At 39.2% G+C, this 17,387-nt stretch overlaps 1 protein-coding gene across 1 annotated transcript; it reads right to left on the bottom strand.

Moving 5' to 3' along the window:
• Positions 1–1,791: 1,791 nt before the first annotated feature.
• LOC134619673 (PLAC8-like protein 1) lies at positions 1,792–6,855 on the bottom strand. Its single transcript, XM_063465554.1, has 3 exons — positions 6,756–6,855; positions 6,483–6,637; positions 1,792–1,953 (listed from the first exon to the last, which is right to left on the bottom strand). The coding sequence occupies exons 1-3, from the start codon at positions 6,853–6,855 to the stop codon at positions 1,792–1,794; spliced, it is 417 nt and encodes a 138-aa protein (XP_063321624.1).
• Between the last annotated feature and the right edge of the window lie 10,532 nt (positions 6,856–17,387).

Raw genomic sequence — 17,387 nt, 5'->3', positions numbered from 1 at the left:
ATAGTTAGAACTTAACGTTAACAGCTAACAAATCGCCCAGTAACCCATTTAGGGTAAAGATTAGGTTGGAATGTTCCTCTTAAATGGAACTGGTATACCTAAATAGAAACATTAAGACAGAAAAACTTTAAGGTCAAAATGCATGAACGAGAGTTGCTAAATCAGCAGCTTCTCAAATTATGCTGATTTAGCATGTGGGTAAAATCCAACTCAAAGTTGATGCTTATGCGTAAAATGCTGATAAAAATGACTTGTTTAAACCTTTAAAGGGATATAGAGTAGAACAAAGGAGTACTGCGGAGCAGTGGCATGTGGCTCTGTGCCCATATTTTGAATACTGCAAGTGTTCTTCATCAAATTCACTGACAAGTTGTTGACTTTGGCATTTCCTTGGATTCACATCACACTATTGTTTTAAAATCAGCTTTACAACATTTAGTATTTATTACGAGTCACTGAAACAATCCAACACAAAATATTTAGCAGCGACACAGAGATCAGCTAAATAGATATGCACAGGAAATGGAATATTAGCGGTGAAACAAAATATTTACAGTAAATAATCAAAGAGTTTACAGAAGCAAAATGGAAATATTTGACATTCTTCAATTCTTCCCCAACAGCCCACTCACTGAACCGAACTGAACTGGATAAGAAGACACAAATATGGATGGATGGATGGTTTCATCTCAAAATCTTAATTTGATATGTACATTCAGCATAAACAGCATTACCATATAATCATTATTAACCAAAACAGATGCATTTTTGCTCATAAATAACGTTCTGTGTAGTTTAAATCAGTGTGTTAAATCAGTCAAACCAGCTGTGTTTGTGTTTCCTTCATTCTTCTAGAAGGTGAGCATTTAATATGCAGATGGTGTCAAAAATAGCATTAAATTAGGACTGTAGATAAAAGCTCTCTTCTCTTTGCATGAAACCCATAATAATATTTTATAAAGAAATTTTCTCAAGCGATAAAATTCATGTCATTGTACATAACATTTTGACATAACATTGCAGCATGGTGTTCATTTTGTAAATTATGGCCCGATTTAGAGTAGAATAACTAATAAAGTGAAGCATGCATTAGCTACCTTGTGATTCACAAGTGTCTGTCACTTAAAAAGGTTTAAAGAAACAAAGATGCACATTGTGAACTTCTCACCTCGAATGAGTCATGAAACCAAATGGTGACGTTATGATAACAATGTCCAGTGTTTACATATCCATATATGTATTTATAATGCTTACACCATCAGTATGTTGTAGTGTCTTGCATGTATTAAAGGACAGAACAATAAGAAGTTTCACTTCACTAAAAATGCTACATTAATACAGCAATGTGCATAAATAGTACTCGCTATGTGCACAGAAGTACTGCCAGCTAAATGAACCCCAAATCTACCTTACCATTAGGAAAGAGAAGAACACTTTCTTACATACACTTATCATCATAAGGGAAACTATATCTTCTAAGGTTACTAAAAAGAAATTGTTTGTAGAGTTGAGCTCTATTAGTTTCCACCAGTGAAAGAATATAATCTCACAATCTAAGTAGTTACTCAAAGGAACACAAAGTCCCCCGCTCTAATATTGAAATGCCTTTTTATCACAGCTCTTTCACTTCATCTTGGGACAAACTGAACTTTCCTCTCCACGGGACGCATTGTGTCCCTGCTGAATTCTCTGAGGTAACCGGGAGTGGCTCCAGAGCAGAGGAAATGTGATTAAATCAACTCCTGTACTCTGGAGGACACACTGTGGGGAGAAAGTCAGTTCTGCATGTGTCTAGACCAAGTGCGCCCCCTGCAGGGATGTTAGATGGGTGTATCTGGCTGAAGAAGAAGAAGAGGCGTGGGATGCTGCTCTTCTTTTCAGCTCTCTGGAGATCTGGAGCCAAGATAGCGGATAGCAGCAGCATCCATACAGGCAGTCGCTCCACACACTCCCCTGTGAGACACGAAGAGAAGCCTGAACGCAAGTGGGAGGCTCAAACAAAAGGTGAACATTTGCATTTAGGTGTGAAAGAAACGCCATGCAGCAGATTGGTACTGCAGTAAACCAGCACGATTACTTAAAGTTACACTACAAATAGAGTCAAATATTTACATTATAGTTTTGCAACATTTCTTTTTGACAAAGAAGGCCAGATTTTAAAAATGCATGTAGTGTGGATAAAAGCAGGCAGTGTCTTTGTCAGTGCAGGAGTACTAAGTGTTCTTGTGTTTCAGTGAGAATCCTCTCTCTGAGGACACTGGCTTTCTTGCAGCCAAGTCTTTGCTCATAGCAACAGAGAAAGGACTTGTCAGTAATGTCAGGATGAAAATGCTGGTGGGTGAGATTTGATATATTAATAAAGTCTGAGAAACAGCAAAACAGCCGATGTTCATTCCATGCACAGCTTCGGCATGTGATTTTCCCTTCATGATACTGAGTCAGCACAGCAACTTTGAGGCCAGTTTCTGTCGGTTTTCTTTCCCTACTATCACTCCTCACTGTAGAACAGCAGGTCTAGCCTTGTGTAAGTTAAACCTCAACTTCATTTTGGCTTGATTATGATGTAATATGACCTTTACCAACAGACAGCCTGTATTAGGCCTAATTGGAAGTTTTGTGTGGGTCTGTGAAGTTTTGGCAAATGAAGTCCTGTTCTTCTGTTTTGATTAACAGATACATTAGTCTGTGCACAGCACCTATGTGGTTTATGGATACAGCTAAACAAGTTTGCTTTGCAGATCATCAAGTGATCTATTAGTTGCATGTGCTCATAGATTAGGGCCAGAGTTCTTGAAGTCCAATGCAAACCTTTTGTACAGAACTGACAAAAGGAGGAAAGTACACTACTGTACTCTTACAGAAAAACTCCAAAAGAGCATTTATCTTCCCTTCAACTCTTTGTTTCTAGTCAGCAAAGCAGACTAAACCTTTTTAACACTAAGAAATATGGTTGGTTAGAAGACTTGCCAGCTCATGCTCATGCCAGCCATAAACCGTTACCGACATCTGATAAACACAAATTACAAACACTTTCAGGGTACACACCAGACAGATTTTTCCCTCAAAACTACGTCAATGTCATGCTAATGATAAAAGACAAGTGAAAGAAAAACTGGAGAATTCAACAGCTCGGCCACGTTTGATGTGTTTCCGCAGTTGAAAGACTTTTGCGGGTATTTTGACAACTCCCTGGCAATACATCAGATAAAAATTAAGATATTTCACTTTCAAGCCCCAAAAATAATGAGAACAAGTTGTACCAAATTCCATGCGAGTCCATTTACTTGTTTAAGACATTTCATCTAAAATGTGAATCTCATAGTAGCACTACAAGAAATCCTGCTGGCCTTGGTAATCACCAGTGTCTACCCCAGTGATTCTCTGGGAACCATAAATGTCTATGAACAGTGAAACTGGGGGTAACTGAAGAAACACAGCAGGATAAATATATTTAATTTTTACAGAACGATGACCCTGAACATCAGAGTATGTAAGTAAGTTTTATTTTCATGGTGTGTACCGTTGAGGCCTTATCTCTTTCCTCTTATGAGAGAATAGTTGCCTTGTTTCACAAACAGCCTACATGCTGGGACTTGTTTTCATAAGAATTTTTGGCACCCTCCTAGCTCATGCTCTGCGGTATTGACAGCCACTGACAGCCCACTCCACCTCCATTAAAGCCAACATTACCAACCACCTCCTTCTCTCCGGTGGCAGCGCTCCAGCATCTGCCTTGCTGGCCTTCAACCACTCCCACCTTATCTCTCCTTTTCTTCACTGTCCCAGAAAGGACAGGCTGGCCTTATCCCACATCAAACTGAACATTTGCTGTTTGCATGGGAAACAGCTGTTTCATATTAGCTGAGCACTGATCAGTGACGGCGACCTGATGTCTATCAGGAGTCTGTGTTCACACATGCAGGTGGATGAGTGCTCAGTGTGGACAAACACAGCAGTGAGGCAGTAGGTGGGTGCCGGAGCAATTCAGTACTTAGTTGTTTATTCATAGCACTTATGCAGATTTATTTATTTAATAATTAACAAATATCTAATGTTACCGCACAGACTAACAATATTGTTTGCGTTGCTCAAGTAATAACTGGTGTCATTACGGTAACACCTAGTGACGTTGGATCTATTTCTCCTGTGTGCTGTTATTGTGATTCATCACTTATATACCTCAATCTCCTCAGCTACAATCAGAATTATTCAAAGGCCCAGCAGCTCTGTGTAATTGAGCTGGGGACACAATGCGCTGCATCAGGAAGCAATCAGTCGCATTCTGTTTATCATGACATCAACTACAACTACAGGGATAGATTCCTTCATTTGAATGAAAGACTTCATAATTGCTAACAGTTAGAGTAAAGTTTAACTTGTGTTCCAGACTGAACATGGAAGAGCCCTGTGGTAAACGGCTTTGTCATTTATTCACTGAGAAAACTGTGACAAAAGCTTTAATCACATCAGTGTTGGTGGCAACACTGAATTTAAACAGAGACCATGGTCAGTTTTGTTCAGTGGCAATTACATATAAGATTTATTCGGACAATATGCCTATATCCTGTTAAATACCGCCAACAGAAGAAGGGGGGAAAACATTGAAACCCAGTCAAACAACAATACAGAGCCACATATGACTACATGGTACAGAAGTGGCACCTGTTTTGCAGAACAGCTGGTGGTAAAAAATGATAAGCTAGCTAGCATTTAATCACAAACCTAGCTAAAACTCGTGTGAAGCAGCTCCCCAGCTTCAGATAGTAGTTTCTAATATTATCATCAGTGAAGCACATGGGAAAATATATTTTGGAAGACATGGTGTCAGTCTTTTCAGAGAATTTAAAAAACTTGTAGTGTCCGGGACAAGGAGACATGTAGCCTTTCTATGCGATTGTTAGCCTTATTAGCATTAGCAAAATGTTACTTTTCATTAACTAACCATTTGTGTTTACTAAGCAGCAACCTCTGGAGCTCTGGACTCACTAAAATGTGAGTATCTAGCATTTTATCTGTATCTTAGCAGTAAATAGTTACTGTCTCTATGAAACCGAAGCTTGCTAGCACTGAGTTATAACTTTAGCTTAGCACTTCATCTTGTCAGTCAAAGACAGTCATTTCTACCTCCAAAAAAAGAAAGAAAAAACATTTGCCAACACTCCATTGTCCATTAAAAATAGATTTGGATAGGATTTAAGCCCAAACACTGGAAGAAATAAGAACTTGAATTAAATAATTACTAAACTGCTACAAAGACCTACCTTGGAACTTTATAGTCTAAGGCGCAATTTCTCCAGCGCCTTAGGCTATAAAGTTCCAAATTTGAGACTGACTGGAAGACATGACCTAAAATATCTATTTGTGCATATTTCTTTAGGTTGTATTATGTAAGTGTTATGTAAGTGTTACTGGAGGTTTACTTATTTCAAATATACATATACTGAGATTTTTTTTGTCATTAATGTTTAATTTTATTATTAATTCTATTATTAATGTTTTGGTGAGGCTCAGAGAAGCCAGCTGCCCCTATCAACATAGCAAAATTCGTATGGGCCGGATCTGGCCCACACAATGTGCTTACACATGGCTCACATACCACAAAGAATGATGGCCCTTTAGTGGCCCAGACCTGGTTTGCCAGAGCTGGCCCACACATGGGCCAGCACAAGGCCAGTTACAAACACACTGGTGGTCTTGTGCTGGCCCATGTGTGGATTACCTCTGGCAAACCTGATCTGGGCCACCAAAGGGCCATCATTCTTTGCGGTATGTGGGCCATGTGTAAGCGCATTGTGTGCAGCCACGGGCCAGTTGCAGACATACTGCTAGCCCTGTGCTGGCCCAGGACAGTTTCAGCTCTTGCCCCAGATGTCAGCCTAATGTTTACCTTAATCAAGCCGTGTAATAACAACATGTGCCGGAACATAATAGTGCAAAAGTAACACAATGAAACTCTGTTCAGACAGTGAGTGGACTGACTCTTACGCAGAGCTTTTCTACTCTCCTGGATTACTTAAAGTGCTCCATATAACATTCACCCACTTTCTCTAAACTGAGTGCTTCCTAACTACATTCATACACATTCACAATCTTGACATACAGACTGGAGGAGCCAGGGATCAAACCATTAACCTTCCAATCAGTAGGCAACCTGCTCTACCTCCTGAGCTACAGCCACCAACTGGCAAAGATGAGTAAACTGTCACTAGGTTTTGGATAAAGTGTACACTCACAAACCTGTCAAACCTGCATTTGAAACGTTGGCTACCATAGCAGAAGTGCCAGCTTGATGCCAGATCCGGGCCAGACCTGCTTGCTATGTGGGTAGTGGGATTAGAGAGGCTTAGACCTCACAGGTTTTATTTTAAAATGCCATGTGAATTTGAGTGTGGTACATCTTAGAATTTCATCAGGAAACAATTTTATGTGTTTGTTTTTGTTTTTTTCTAAAAAAAGGCAACAGTTATGCTGTTTTCTAGTACCTTTATGCCATATCGCTGCCTGACAGACGCCCTCATGGCAAGAGAGGCTGGCGGTACACAGCCTATACAGTCCAGCAGAGGTAGGCAGGGGCACGCTCCCACTGCACTGGTCACTTTACAGGTAAAGACTGGGAGGCAGCACAGGGCAAAACAGCCTGCAAAGATTACATAAATACACTATATTAAATCACTGACAGGTAATAAGAGTTCAATCCAACTATCAGTCAATCACTGGGGATCAGCAAAGACAATGTAATAATTTCATATACTTACAGTCGCCCATGTCTTTGTAGCACTCACACAGACCAGTGCTCCATTGCCCTTCCTCTTGTACCGTGCTCTGTGGCTGAACCTGTACCACCTGTCGCAACATTGTTGAACTATTCAAAAGAAAAGTGGATTAACATTAGAAGATAAAAGATAAGAAGAAAACTATATTATAATTGCAAGTACATTCCTTGGCGATGCTCATTACATGTTGAAGTTTAGTCCATCTATCCATTTTCTGTTGCTTATTCAAGTTTGGGTCCGAGCAGAGGTACCCTGACCTTCCTCTCCCTAGATCATCTGTGGGGACATTGAAGCATTCCCATGCCACCCAAGAGATTTAATCTTGCCAGTGTCGTGGAGAGATTCTATCCTGAATCTGCCTTCTATCCTTCTCCTGGTAGCACATGGTAGGAAACACCTCACCTAGCAGGCATCAAGGAGTCACCCTGATCAGATGCACTAATTACCTCATTTGGCTCCTTTCAGTGTGAAGGAGAAGTGGCTCTACTCTAAGCCCCTCCCATATAACCAAGCTCGGTGGTTGGACTGCATTGCTCCTTCTGAGCATGAGGTTCAATTCATCCCCCTTTGTCCCGGACCACTGCAGAAGGTGTGTAAGTGGGATTGAAGAGATCATTGAAGCATTCTTTCTACCACCAAATTATACTCTCATTTGAGTTTAGCAGCTGTCCTTGCCCACTCTATGCAGTGTGAGGAGGAAGTCACTACCCTTTCCTGTTTCATCTATGATTTGCTAGAAATACCTTGAAGTTGACCAAGTCTTTTCTTTAGCTACTGCCAGGGTCATATTGTCAACTGCCTCCAGAGTCCCACAGGTTTGCCACGCTTCACAGGACTCCTTCTTCATCTTAGCTGCTACCTTCACCTCTACGGTCTATCTGGTTTGGGGGTTACTGCCACTCAGGCATCAACTACCTTGGAGCCACAGCTCCATAAATCAGCTTTGGCAACAGAGGTGCACGATATGAGGGACTCATTGTGGACCCTTGGAATGCTCTCAAAGCTTTACCAAAGCTGGGATTTGAAGATCCTGTGGAGCAGGTTTTTCCCAGACATTCCTTAATAGCCTTTACTGTACATAGAGTAAACCAGGTTTTTCCAGCATCTTCCACTGCCGCCTGATCCAACTCAACACCAGGTGGCAATCAGCTGATGCCTCTGTTTCTCTCTTTACCAAAATTTCTAAGACATATGGTTGCATGATAAGATTACAAAATCAATCCTCAAACTGTGTCTTAGGGCATCCTGGGGCCAAGTGCACATATGGACAGTCTTATGCACAAATACAGTGTTTGTAATTGACATACATTGGTTAGCACAGAAGTGCAACAAGAAAACGCCACCTTAATTCAGATCACTCAGGTCTTCCCTCCCAGTCAAACCGTCATTGTCCATGTGAGCACTGAAGCATTCCAGCTGAACAATAGTGTTCCCATCAGGGGTACCTTCAAACATCTTGCCCAGGGACCCCAAGAAGGTTGAGTACAAACATGATGTGGCACATGAACACAAATGACAGTCAGGACCTGTTCCAGGTTCCAGGTCCAAGGCACACAGAAGCAATTCTCTGATCCACTGGGGGGAAAAAAACCCAATCTGCAGGTACCAAACTGGACAAATAGAAGTCTACCTACTCCTGCTCACCACCTCTTTCACCAGAAGTCATATTTCATACTCCTGAAGCCAGATTTAACCAGAAACCAGGCTCGGGGTCACCAGGATTTCCACCCCGACCCCTGCCTGACCAACAAAGTATAAAACTCCCTGAGTCGGGAGTTCACCACAGAAATTAGGCATTCCCTCATTCAAAAATAAAATTATATTATCAATAGCTTAGGAATTAGGAAAATAAACACCTGTGAACATTTTTGCAGTTATTGTAGCAATGAGTTATTTGTTACTTTGTTTATTTATGCCCCAGCATAACCCACGCAGATTAACATCTCTACACAGCAGCAAAAAAACAAAACAAAACAAAAAAACAGGTACAGATGTACAAACTAGCAAACTTTGCATTTGTGACCTCAGGAGCAAGCTGCCTCACCTCTCACTCATTAAAGTATTAAATACCACTATCTTCTAACATGAGCTGCTATATAGCTTTATCTCTTCAGCCACATTCCAGTCACTGAGGAGATAAAATATTCCACTAGAACTCTGTTACAGGAGCAGGCCGGGTTACAGGCAGCCTTCTGTCTGAGGAATAATTCACATCGCTGTTCCAGAGAGTGTGGAAATGTACAACCAGACATGATAGAATAGATGACTCACCTTATCCAAACCGTTGTAAGCCAAGTTTTCTGCTCTACTCTGTTTCACTTTTTCTTTCTTTTACTCTTCCCTTTTTTACTTACATATCTGAATGCTGCTCTTAAGTCACCACCTGACTGTAATGTTTTGGTGTAAATATGGGTGAAACGAGACAAACAGGCCTTTAAGTTCCCATGACAGTTTGCTTTGCTGACCTGCAGTGTGCAGGTCCAGTGAGAGGTTAGTTACGTGTAAAAAGTAGTTTAGACATGAAAATTTGTAGGAAGCTGTGTAAAATAAAATGATTGCATAACTCAATACCTCTAATTTAGAAAATGAGTAGTTTGAAATTTCACCATCCGAACAGGGTTTCCAGTGATTCTTCTTGGTAAACCGTTTCACCACAAACAATGTCTCCACTATGATATCTGATTTCTCATTGTCCTTGTTGAAGTGTGCAAAACAGATAACAGGAAAGGCCCATTCACTAACGCTTACCCTTATCACACAGAACCTGTTCTTCTCTTGCATCAGGGCTAAAGCTGAGACGAATGATCATGAAAGAGATTAAAAGAGGTGACATTCCTCGTAGGCAGTAAATAGGTGGGTATGAAAAATATAAGAAAATGGAGATTATTGACAGCACAAACTGACAAGAAATAGATAGAAAAGAAGAGAGGGGAATGGTGAGAAGGACATTAATATTTTCATAGAAGATAGAAAGCACTAAAAATAACTCAGTTTCATATCGTGTTTCATACTGTGGTGATCTGTTGTAATACTGTACTTAATATTTCACAGGCCTACAGAGTAATGTTCTCATTTCACAACCAAAATGCAATAGTTGTGAAATAAAGCAAAGCTAGACCTTGTCATTTTGGGAAACACCTATTTTCTTAGTTTAAACTTAGAAAGCAAAAATTCAGTAAAATCCCCAATTTCATGGTGTTTATATCAAATTCTGACTCTACCATCTAAATGTCACAGCAAAAACTGCCTAATTTAGTTGAGCAAATGCAACAAGATTTTTTTATCATGAACAGAAAAGGGGAGGAGAGGCACAACAGGGTTTTACAGCCATCTGTAAAACACGGTGGCGGCTCTGTCATGGTTTGGAGCTGCATTTTAGACAGTGGTGTTGGTGATATTCAAAATTGACAGAATTATAAACATTGAAATGTACTGTCAGACTTTAATCTACCATGCAAGAGCATCTAGAAAGTCTTGATGCATGCTCAATCATCTAGGTACGTAAATCCCAAAAGGTTGATTCTGTTCATCTGAACGTAGCGTTTTCAGTGGGAGAAATGTTTCTTAAATCATCCAATTGACTTCTTCAGTCTCAGCTGACTGCAGGTTTCCCCAACCTCATAAACAATTCATTGGATGCTACATCCAGATGAACAGAATCGACCTTTTGGGGCCATCTAGAAAGAAACTGATTGACAGTTTGCAACATGATTATGATCCAAGACACACTGCTAATCCAGTCAAAGCCTATCTGGACAGAAAGAAACACACAATGGAAGACTATCAGTCATGAATTGGCCTCTCCAGAGCTTGGACCTCAACATTACTGAAACAATGTGGGACCATCTTGACAGAGAATGGAACAAAAGGCAGCAAACATCCAAAGAAGAGCTTTGGATGTCCTTCAAGAAGCCTGAGAACTATTCCTGAAGACTACTTAAAGAAATTACAAGAAAGCTGCCCAACAAAGTTCAGTCTGTGTTGAAGGATAAAACCGGCCATAACAAATTCTGACTTTCAAGCTCATTAGAATTGTCATCTGGTTTTGACTCATTTAGTTTGACTTGTATATCGTATACAAGTATATATTGTATTCCCACCTATGTTTGAACATATTTCAACTCACTATGACTATTTACTCTTTTCCTTGAAAAACTGACTATTAACAGTATAAACTGACAAGAAGAAACAAGATGAGAACTGAAAAGGGTAACAGGCTGGAATAATTCTATATCCTGTTAAAAAAAAAAGTATAAAGCTCCTTGAGACAACTTTGTGGCGCTATAGAAATAAAATGTAACTGAACTGAATAATTAGAAAAATGAAAAAGAATGCAGTGTCGAGACAAAAAGGTATAATTCTATGTTACAGTGGCGATTGCTTCATCTGCGGTGAGACATAACCACAGTTTCATAACCATCACATGGCTTCAAAGCTATGCGTGCTTTAATGACATCAGGGAAAATCCTTCCCTTTTCCTTTAACTTTAATGTAATTTTGAATGGAAGAACTGAAACTGATCTCGTTTTTTGTAAATATATGATGGAACCAAAAAATAATATAATAGTACATACAATAATATGAACACAAAGCTCTGATAAAGATCTGTTTTTTATTTACAGCAGCAGAAAATTCACAAACATATAAAAAGATTAATGTCATACAAAATAGGATTTCATATCAAGTTCATTTATAATTCCACTGATTTATATCAGAGCGGTGTAGCAGCCCCCCCAAACACACTTCTGTGGCAGAACCGCAGAAGCTCTGGACGCTCTACAAAAGACAAAAATCAAACAACACCAACTTAAATATCTTTACTGAACATGATTACAGGATCCATGAACTTCAAACAAACATGACTGCTTTTTACTTACTGTTTTGTTCTCCTGCACTGCAGAGACATTTTTTCAGAGCCTGTTTCTCTTTGCTGTCTGTGGGTTGGAGTGGTTGGGGACACCTAAGCTTGCCCCTGGAAGACTCTGCAAGACAGAATAGAGGTGGTCACTGAAACCATTTCACTCCAGTCATTGCCAGTTAACCAACTTTATGTGGCCTCATGGTAACATTTACAACGGCACAGATTTGCAAACCAATCCATAGGACACACTTCAATATAGCATCATAGCAGCTCTGAGGACTGCAATGTTGGTGTTTGTATATGTGTTTTGTCATTGTTGCAGTTGTATTCTTGACCACACAGAATAGAAAAACTGCTGGTAACTTACGCGTGCATCTGCACCTGAGAATATCCATTTTGGTCACACCAGACTGAGCAACAGACTCTGCCCTCAGTGAAAAAGAAAAACAAACAAGTGAGAAATCATTTATACGAACCGTAACACATTATCCATTAACCCCATATAACATTTCCTCTCAAACTCATGGGCAGACAAAGTGGCGCACAATAGTTTACATTTAAACTGAGTCGGTTAGTTATTGTCCCGCTGGTGAGTAAAACAGCAACATAAACATCCATGCAGAAAATGTTCAAAACTAATGATCCTTGTATGTACCTGTGCTGTCACACAAGCTGCTGACCAGAATGATGAGCAGCAGCGTCATCCCTGTGATCCTGGACATGATGGCGAAGGTTCGTCTGTTCCCTCTGACGTGTTCAGATTCTTCTGCAGAAGACGAGGATCTGCGGGGAGTTATATACCCCCGCAGCAAGTCCACACTGACACGGTGTGAGGAGTTTGAACTTACAGATCAGTCCTGACATGTTTAAGGGGGATGTTTTCTTGTTTGTTATTGTTTTTGTTTTATTTGTTCAGATGCTATCTCAGCTCTGCATGGATTCATCTGTAAAATCTTAGAACTTATCCAAATCGTTGGAAAACTGACTCTCAGAGTGCTGGCAACAATTTTTGCACTGTGGCATTACTGAGGTGTAAATTTAAAACCAGGCTTCATCAGAGAGAGACTCAATGAATCCTGAACAGATGTGTGTAGGAGAGTTCAGTGTAAGCAAAGATGGACGTTGTCCCCCACTAGACCCAAAGAATCATTTGGTAGTACAATCAAAATGATAATGAGCCAGACATGTTGTTGCACTGGACTGTTTATTAGTTAATTTATTTGTTAGATGTGGACACTCCATACATGAAGTTTTAATGTTTTAATGCTCTGGATGTGACACCTCCCTTTTCGATAAATACTTGTTTAGCTGGAAAAAACTGCATGAAATTGTTGCCAAGATGGCTACCACTGAGTGGACTTGCTCCTACAAGCCTTTGATGAACATTAGAGACAAAATGGTGCTTTGCCTGCAGAGTTCTGCTACAAATCTGAAATCAGGTAGATCATATTATTTGGAAAAACAAGCCTCTGTGTTCACATGACAGTTATCTCTGCTGACCTGCAGGATTTGGAGTTCACAGATAAAACTCTAAAAGGACTTGTACCCCACAGATTTTAGTTCAGTATTCAGTGACACAGAGTGTGCCTGTGTTGGTACAATAGGCTAATGTCATTTGTTTTCATTAGTGCTTTCAATTCAAGGAAAAAATGACTATTTAAGTTTGAAAGTTACACAAAATGATTTGCAAAGGCAGTTCCTATTGTCCACATATGCAGTGCTGATGTGCTGATATCTGAATTTCTCTTTGTCTTGGCAGATAAAGTTGTGAATCGATGTCTCCATCAAACAAAACCTTTGTCTACTTCTTCAAGGGCCACAGCTAACAGAAATCAGCTCTGGTAGCATTAAAAATACTGCAGCATGAAAATATATTATGTCTGCTCAGAAATGTAGGACCTGATTATTAACAGTAACTGAAAATAAGACAAGAACAGGACGTGTGAGGCTATCGTGTGAAAAGTGATTCTGTGTCTTGATTTTGTTGTTTCATTGTTGTTTTCAGTTGAAGGCATAAAAATAAAATTAAAACTTCTAAAAAAAAAAGAAGATGAACGGTATCATCAGTTTATATATCAGTGGACATTCCTGCCTGTGTGGTGAGGATTTCATAACAGCCTTGAAGAAATGAGTCATTTATTTCACAAGCATTCCTGCCATTAAAGCAACACACACTTTGATGATATTTAGGAAAAATGTCCGTTTAATCCCTTGTTTAACTCTGGATGACATAGAAACCACTCTCACTTTTGTGCTGAACTTCTTTTACTAAAGTTCAACATGAAGATTGGAGGCCAGGCAGCTGGGAAACAAGTAATCCTCCATAGAAATGATTCACTATTAATCAGTGTATTTATGTTATTGTCTCTATGAAATCTATGAACACATTTCAGAGTGAGGCCAAATCATATATAACAATAACGTGTTCCCTTTCATGTTTTTAAAGTTTCAAAATAGTTTAAAAAAGGACAAAAAATTGAATAATTGGATATAAAAATGTTCCTTTTAGTTGTTTTAAAGATCGAGGACTATTTCAGTTAACTATGTGGAAACACCAAAGGCTGTAATGAGAAGGACACGAGACTCTATGTAATAAAAAAATATCTGTCTTTATTTACAATTTCAGAAAAAATCACAACCATCTACACAACAAGATTAATATCAAACGTAATAGGATATTAAGTTTGGTTAGTCAGTGATTCAACTTGTTTATCTCAGAGCAGTGGAGCAAAGTTGTGTTTGTAGTTCACACGGCAGAAGCGCAGAAGATCTGAACGCTCTACAAGAAGACACAAAAAGAAAAAAATGATGACAACTTAAATATATTTACTGAATATTATCACAGGAAAGAGTAACATCTCTCTTGGTCAGACAAATGTGATTGTGTTTCACTTACTCTCTTCTTGTATTTTTTTGCAGACACATTTAAACACATCCCGCTGCTCGTTGTAGTTTGTGGGCATGAGCGGTTTGGGACACTTAAACCTGCCTGTGGAAATCTCTGCAAGAGAAGACAGCTGGTCACTGAAACTGTATCCACATAAAAAAGTAATGTTTTCAATAGCAGAGAACTTAGGAGAAAATTCCCTAAATGTTCAATTGGAAACCCCATCACATAGGCCCATAGCAACACAAAGAACTAAGATATTTGTTTGATGTCTGTAAATTTGTTTTTGTTTGTTTTGGAGTTTTTTAAGCAAAGAAGATGAAAGTGGTCACTGGTCACTCACCTGTGCATCTGCACTTGCGAATATACAGGGATACTCCATGGGAAGGAGCTGCAGTGGAAGAAGATAACAAATAAGACATCAGTCATGTGGAGCAGCGATACCTTACCCATCAACTCTGTATAACACCAGCGTCACAGTCTACAGTTTAACAGAGTCACCTGTTTACAGCCATGTTGCAGAGTAAAACTGTGACATCCACATCTCTGCAGAACAAGTGAAAAAGAATAATCGTTGCGTACCTGCGCTGCTGCACAAGCTGTTCACGAGAAAGACGAGCAAGATCGTTACCGCGGTGATCCTGGACATGATGCCAATTGTGTTTCTTCTTACTCCGAAATGTTCAAAGTGTTCGTTGGGACGACGAGGAACTCTGAGTCCGCTGATTGCTTATGCCGACAGTTATATAGCTGCCCAGACGGTGTGTATCCATGTGGGGTCTAGAGTTTGTATTTCAGATCAGTCTCGGCATGTCTAAGAATTTTTTACTTGGATAATCTCTCAACTGTGCATGGGCTCACCTGTAAAATGTGATAAACATGGAGATAACACCCTCTTAAAAACTGTGAGCTGAATCCAAGTGACCCGGAGTATTGTTTTCTTTTCTGCACTGGGGTTAATCCTCACCATACATGAGCTCTAATGCATTTAAAACCACAGAATTGTTAGTGTACACCACAGGAGGCTATTTGGTCAGATTAAAGATTAGTATGGGAGTTTAACAATCACTGCACTATTACTGAGATTTCTAACCAGTACGCAAACCTAAACTTGTTTTTACCATTTTCATGTAACAGTCTTGACTTCTGGCTTTACACAAATATGGCTGATACATTAATTACATTATTGTTAGCAGTTAGTAAATGCAACAAATAAACAAACAAACAAACAAACCCCTGTTAACTAGTTTGCAATAACAAATAGAGAAAACAAACAAACCCTACTATTCATGGGAATGTAAACTCCAACTTCAAACAAGATGGGTTATTGCATATAATGTAAATAAAAACAGAATGCTATGATTTATAAGCATATATCTTATTAACAACAGAATACAGAAAGCAGAGATTAAGATTCTCCAATCTGCCATAAAACAAAAACTGTCTGTTTAGAAACAACTGACTTAATGTATTTGAATGAAAAAACATACATTATTTGAATACAGTATATAACATCAACTACATAATATATCAAGATTCTGAAAATCTGTAGAAACTTCTGTGCGCAAGGAAGAAGGCCAAAGAAGACATTCCACATTAGATGTCTGCGATACTCTGGCCGTCAAGCAGCACAGCATTGAAAATAGGCATGATTCTCTCATGGAAATCACTGCATGGACTCAAGAACACTTCTAGAAATCACTGTCTATGAATGCAGTTCACCGTGTCATTCATAAATGCAGGCTATGCCTTTTTAGGCAGGCACATCTAAAAATGCATCATCAATGCTGAAAAGTATTTGCATGTTTTAGAGCAACATATCTTCACAGCCAGATGCCGAACTACATACTGCATCTACTCCAACAGTATGGCTTCATAGTGAAAGATTCCAGGTGCTGAACTGATCTGCCTGCAGTGCAGACGCAAGACTGTTAAGAAGAATGGGGCAACGTTCCTCTGCCAACAGTCCTGCAGCTGGCCTCCTCATTTCCTAGATTGTTATGGACTGCCAAAGTAGGAGAAGGGATGCTACACAATGATAAACATGAACCAGCACAAACTTTTTTGAGATGTGTTTCTGTCATCAAATTTAAAATGAATTCAGTTTTCCATAAAATGGTACATTTTCTCAGTTCAAACATGTGAATAAATTATGGGTTTATGGGATTTACAAATTACACATTGTGTTTTTTATTGACAATTTACACTGCATCCAAACATCTTTGGGATTGGGGTTGTGTATTTGCTGTCCATCAGCAAAATTTGACCAAATCAGGACCAGTATTTCAATACATTTTACAAAGTAAGGTGACTCACAGTCATGCAAACATCTCAAGCAACACAAAACAAAACTTTATCCATCGACTCAATTTGAAACTAAATATTTACATTTTGTTTTAGTCAGTTTTGCAAGTGCTTAATGTTTTTTTTTTTGTTGTTGTTGTTTTTATATTTTTCTAAAGTTGGGTGTTTATTTTTCAGTTAATTAATATATGTCTATAATAACCTAACTGCTCAACACTGATTATTAAAACAAAGTATTTGTGCTGCATCTACACCAAAGTGTGTACTTGGTAATAATTCCCCTTTGTTTTTGTCTGTTTCATTTAGTCAATAAGTGGCAGAGGTAAGTAGCTGGGGTTAAGTCAGGTTGCTTAGATAAGTGAAGGTGAACTCAGACTTTGCCAGGGGCACTGACTCAAGGCCACAGCATACTGCAGTAACCTGAAAAAAGAACAAAGTGACAAAGCAGACGAAAAAGTTGTGTACTTTTGTGGTAAATAACAACTTCCTGTAAATACTTTCATGTTCCCCATATGAAATGAAATGAAAGTCTCTGGAAGAGGGGGTTGACGTGAAGTACCCG

The sequence above is a fragment of the Pelmatolapia mariae genome, linkage group LG3_W (genome assembly GCF_036321145.2).
Source record: "Pelmatolapia mariae isolate MD_Pm_ZW linkage group LG3_W, Pm_UMD_F_2, whole genome shotgun sequence".
NCBI classification, from domain to species: Eukaryota; Metazoa; Chordata; class Actinopteri; order Cichliformes; family Cichlidae; genus Pelmatolapia; species Pelmatolapia mariae.
This window is presented reverse-complemented; position numbering and strand designations above follow the sequence as displayed.

Bases quoted from the DNA above. Each gene is read 5' to 3' on its own strand.
- LOC134619673 (XM_063465554.1), bottom strand. From the start codon at position 6,855: ATGTTGCGACAGGTGGTACAGGTTCAGCCACAGAGCACGGTACAAGAG. The intron at 6,638-6,755 runs GTAAGTATATGA...TAATCTTTGCAG, and splicing joins CTACAAAGACATGGGCGACT to GCTGTTTTGCCCTGTGCTGC. The intron at 1,954-6,482 runs GTACTAGAAAAC...CGTGTCTCACAG, and splicing joins GGCAGCGATATGGCATAAAG to GGGAGTGTGTGGAGCGACTG.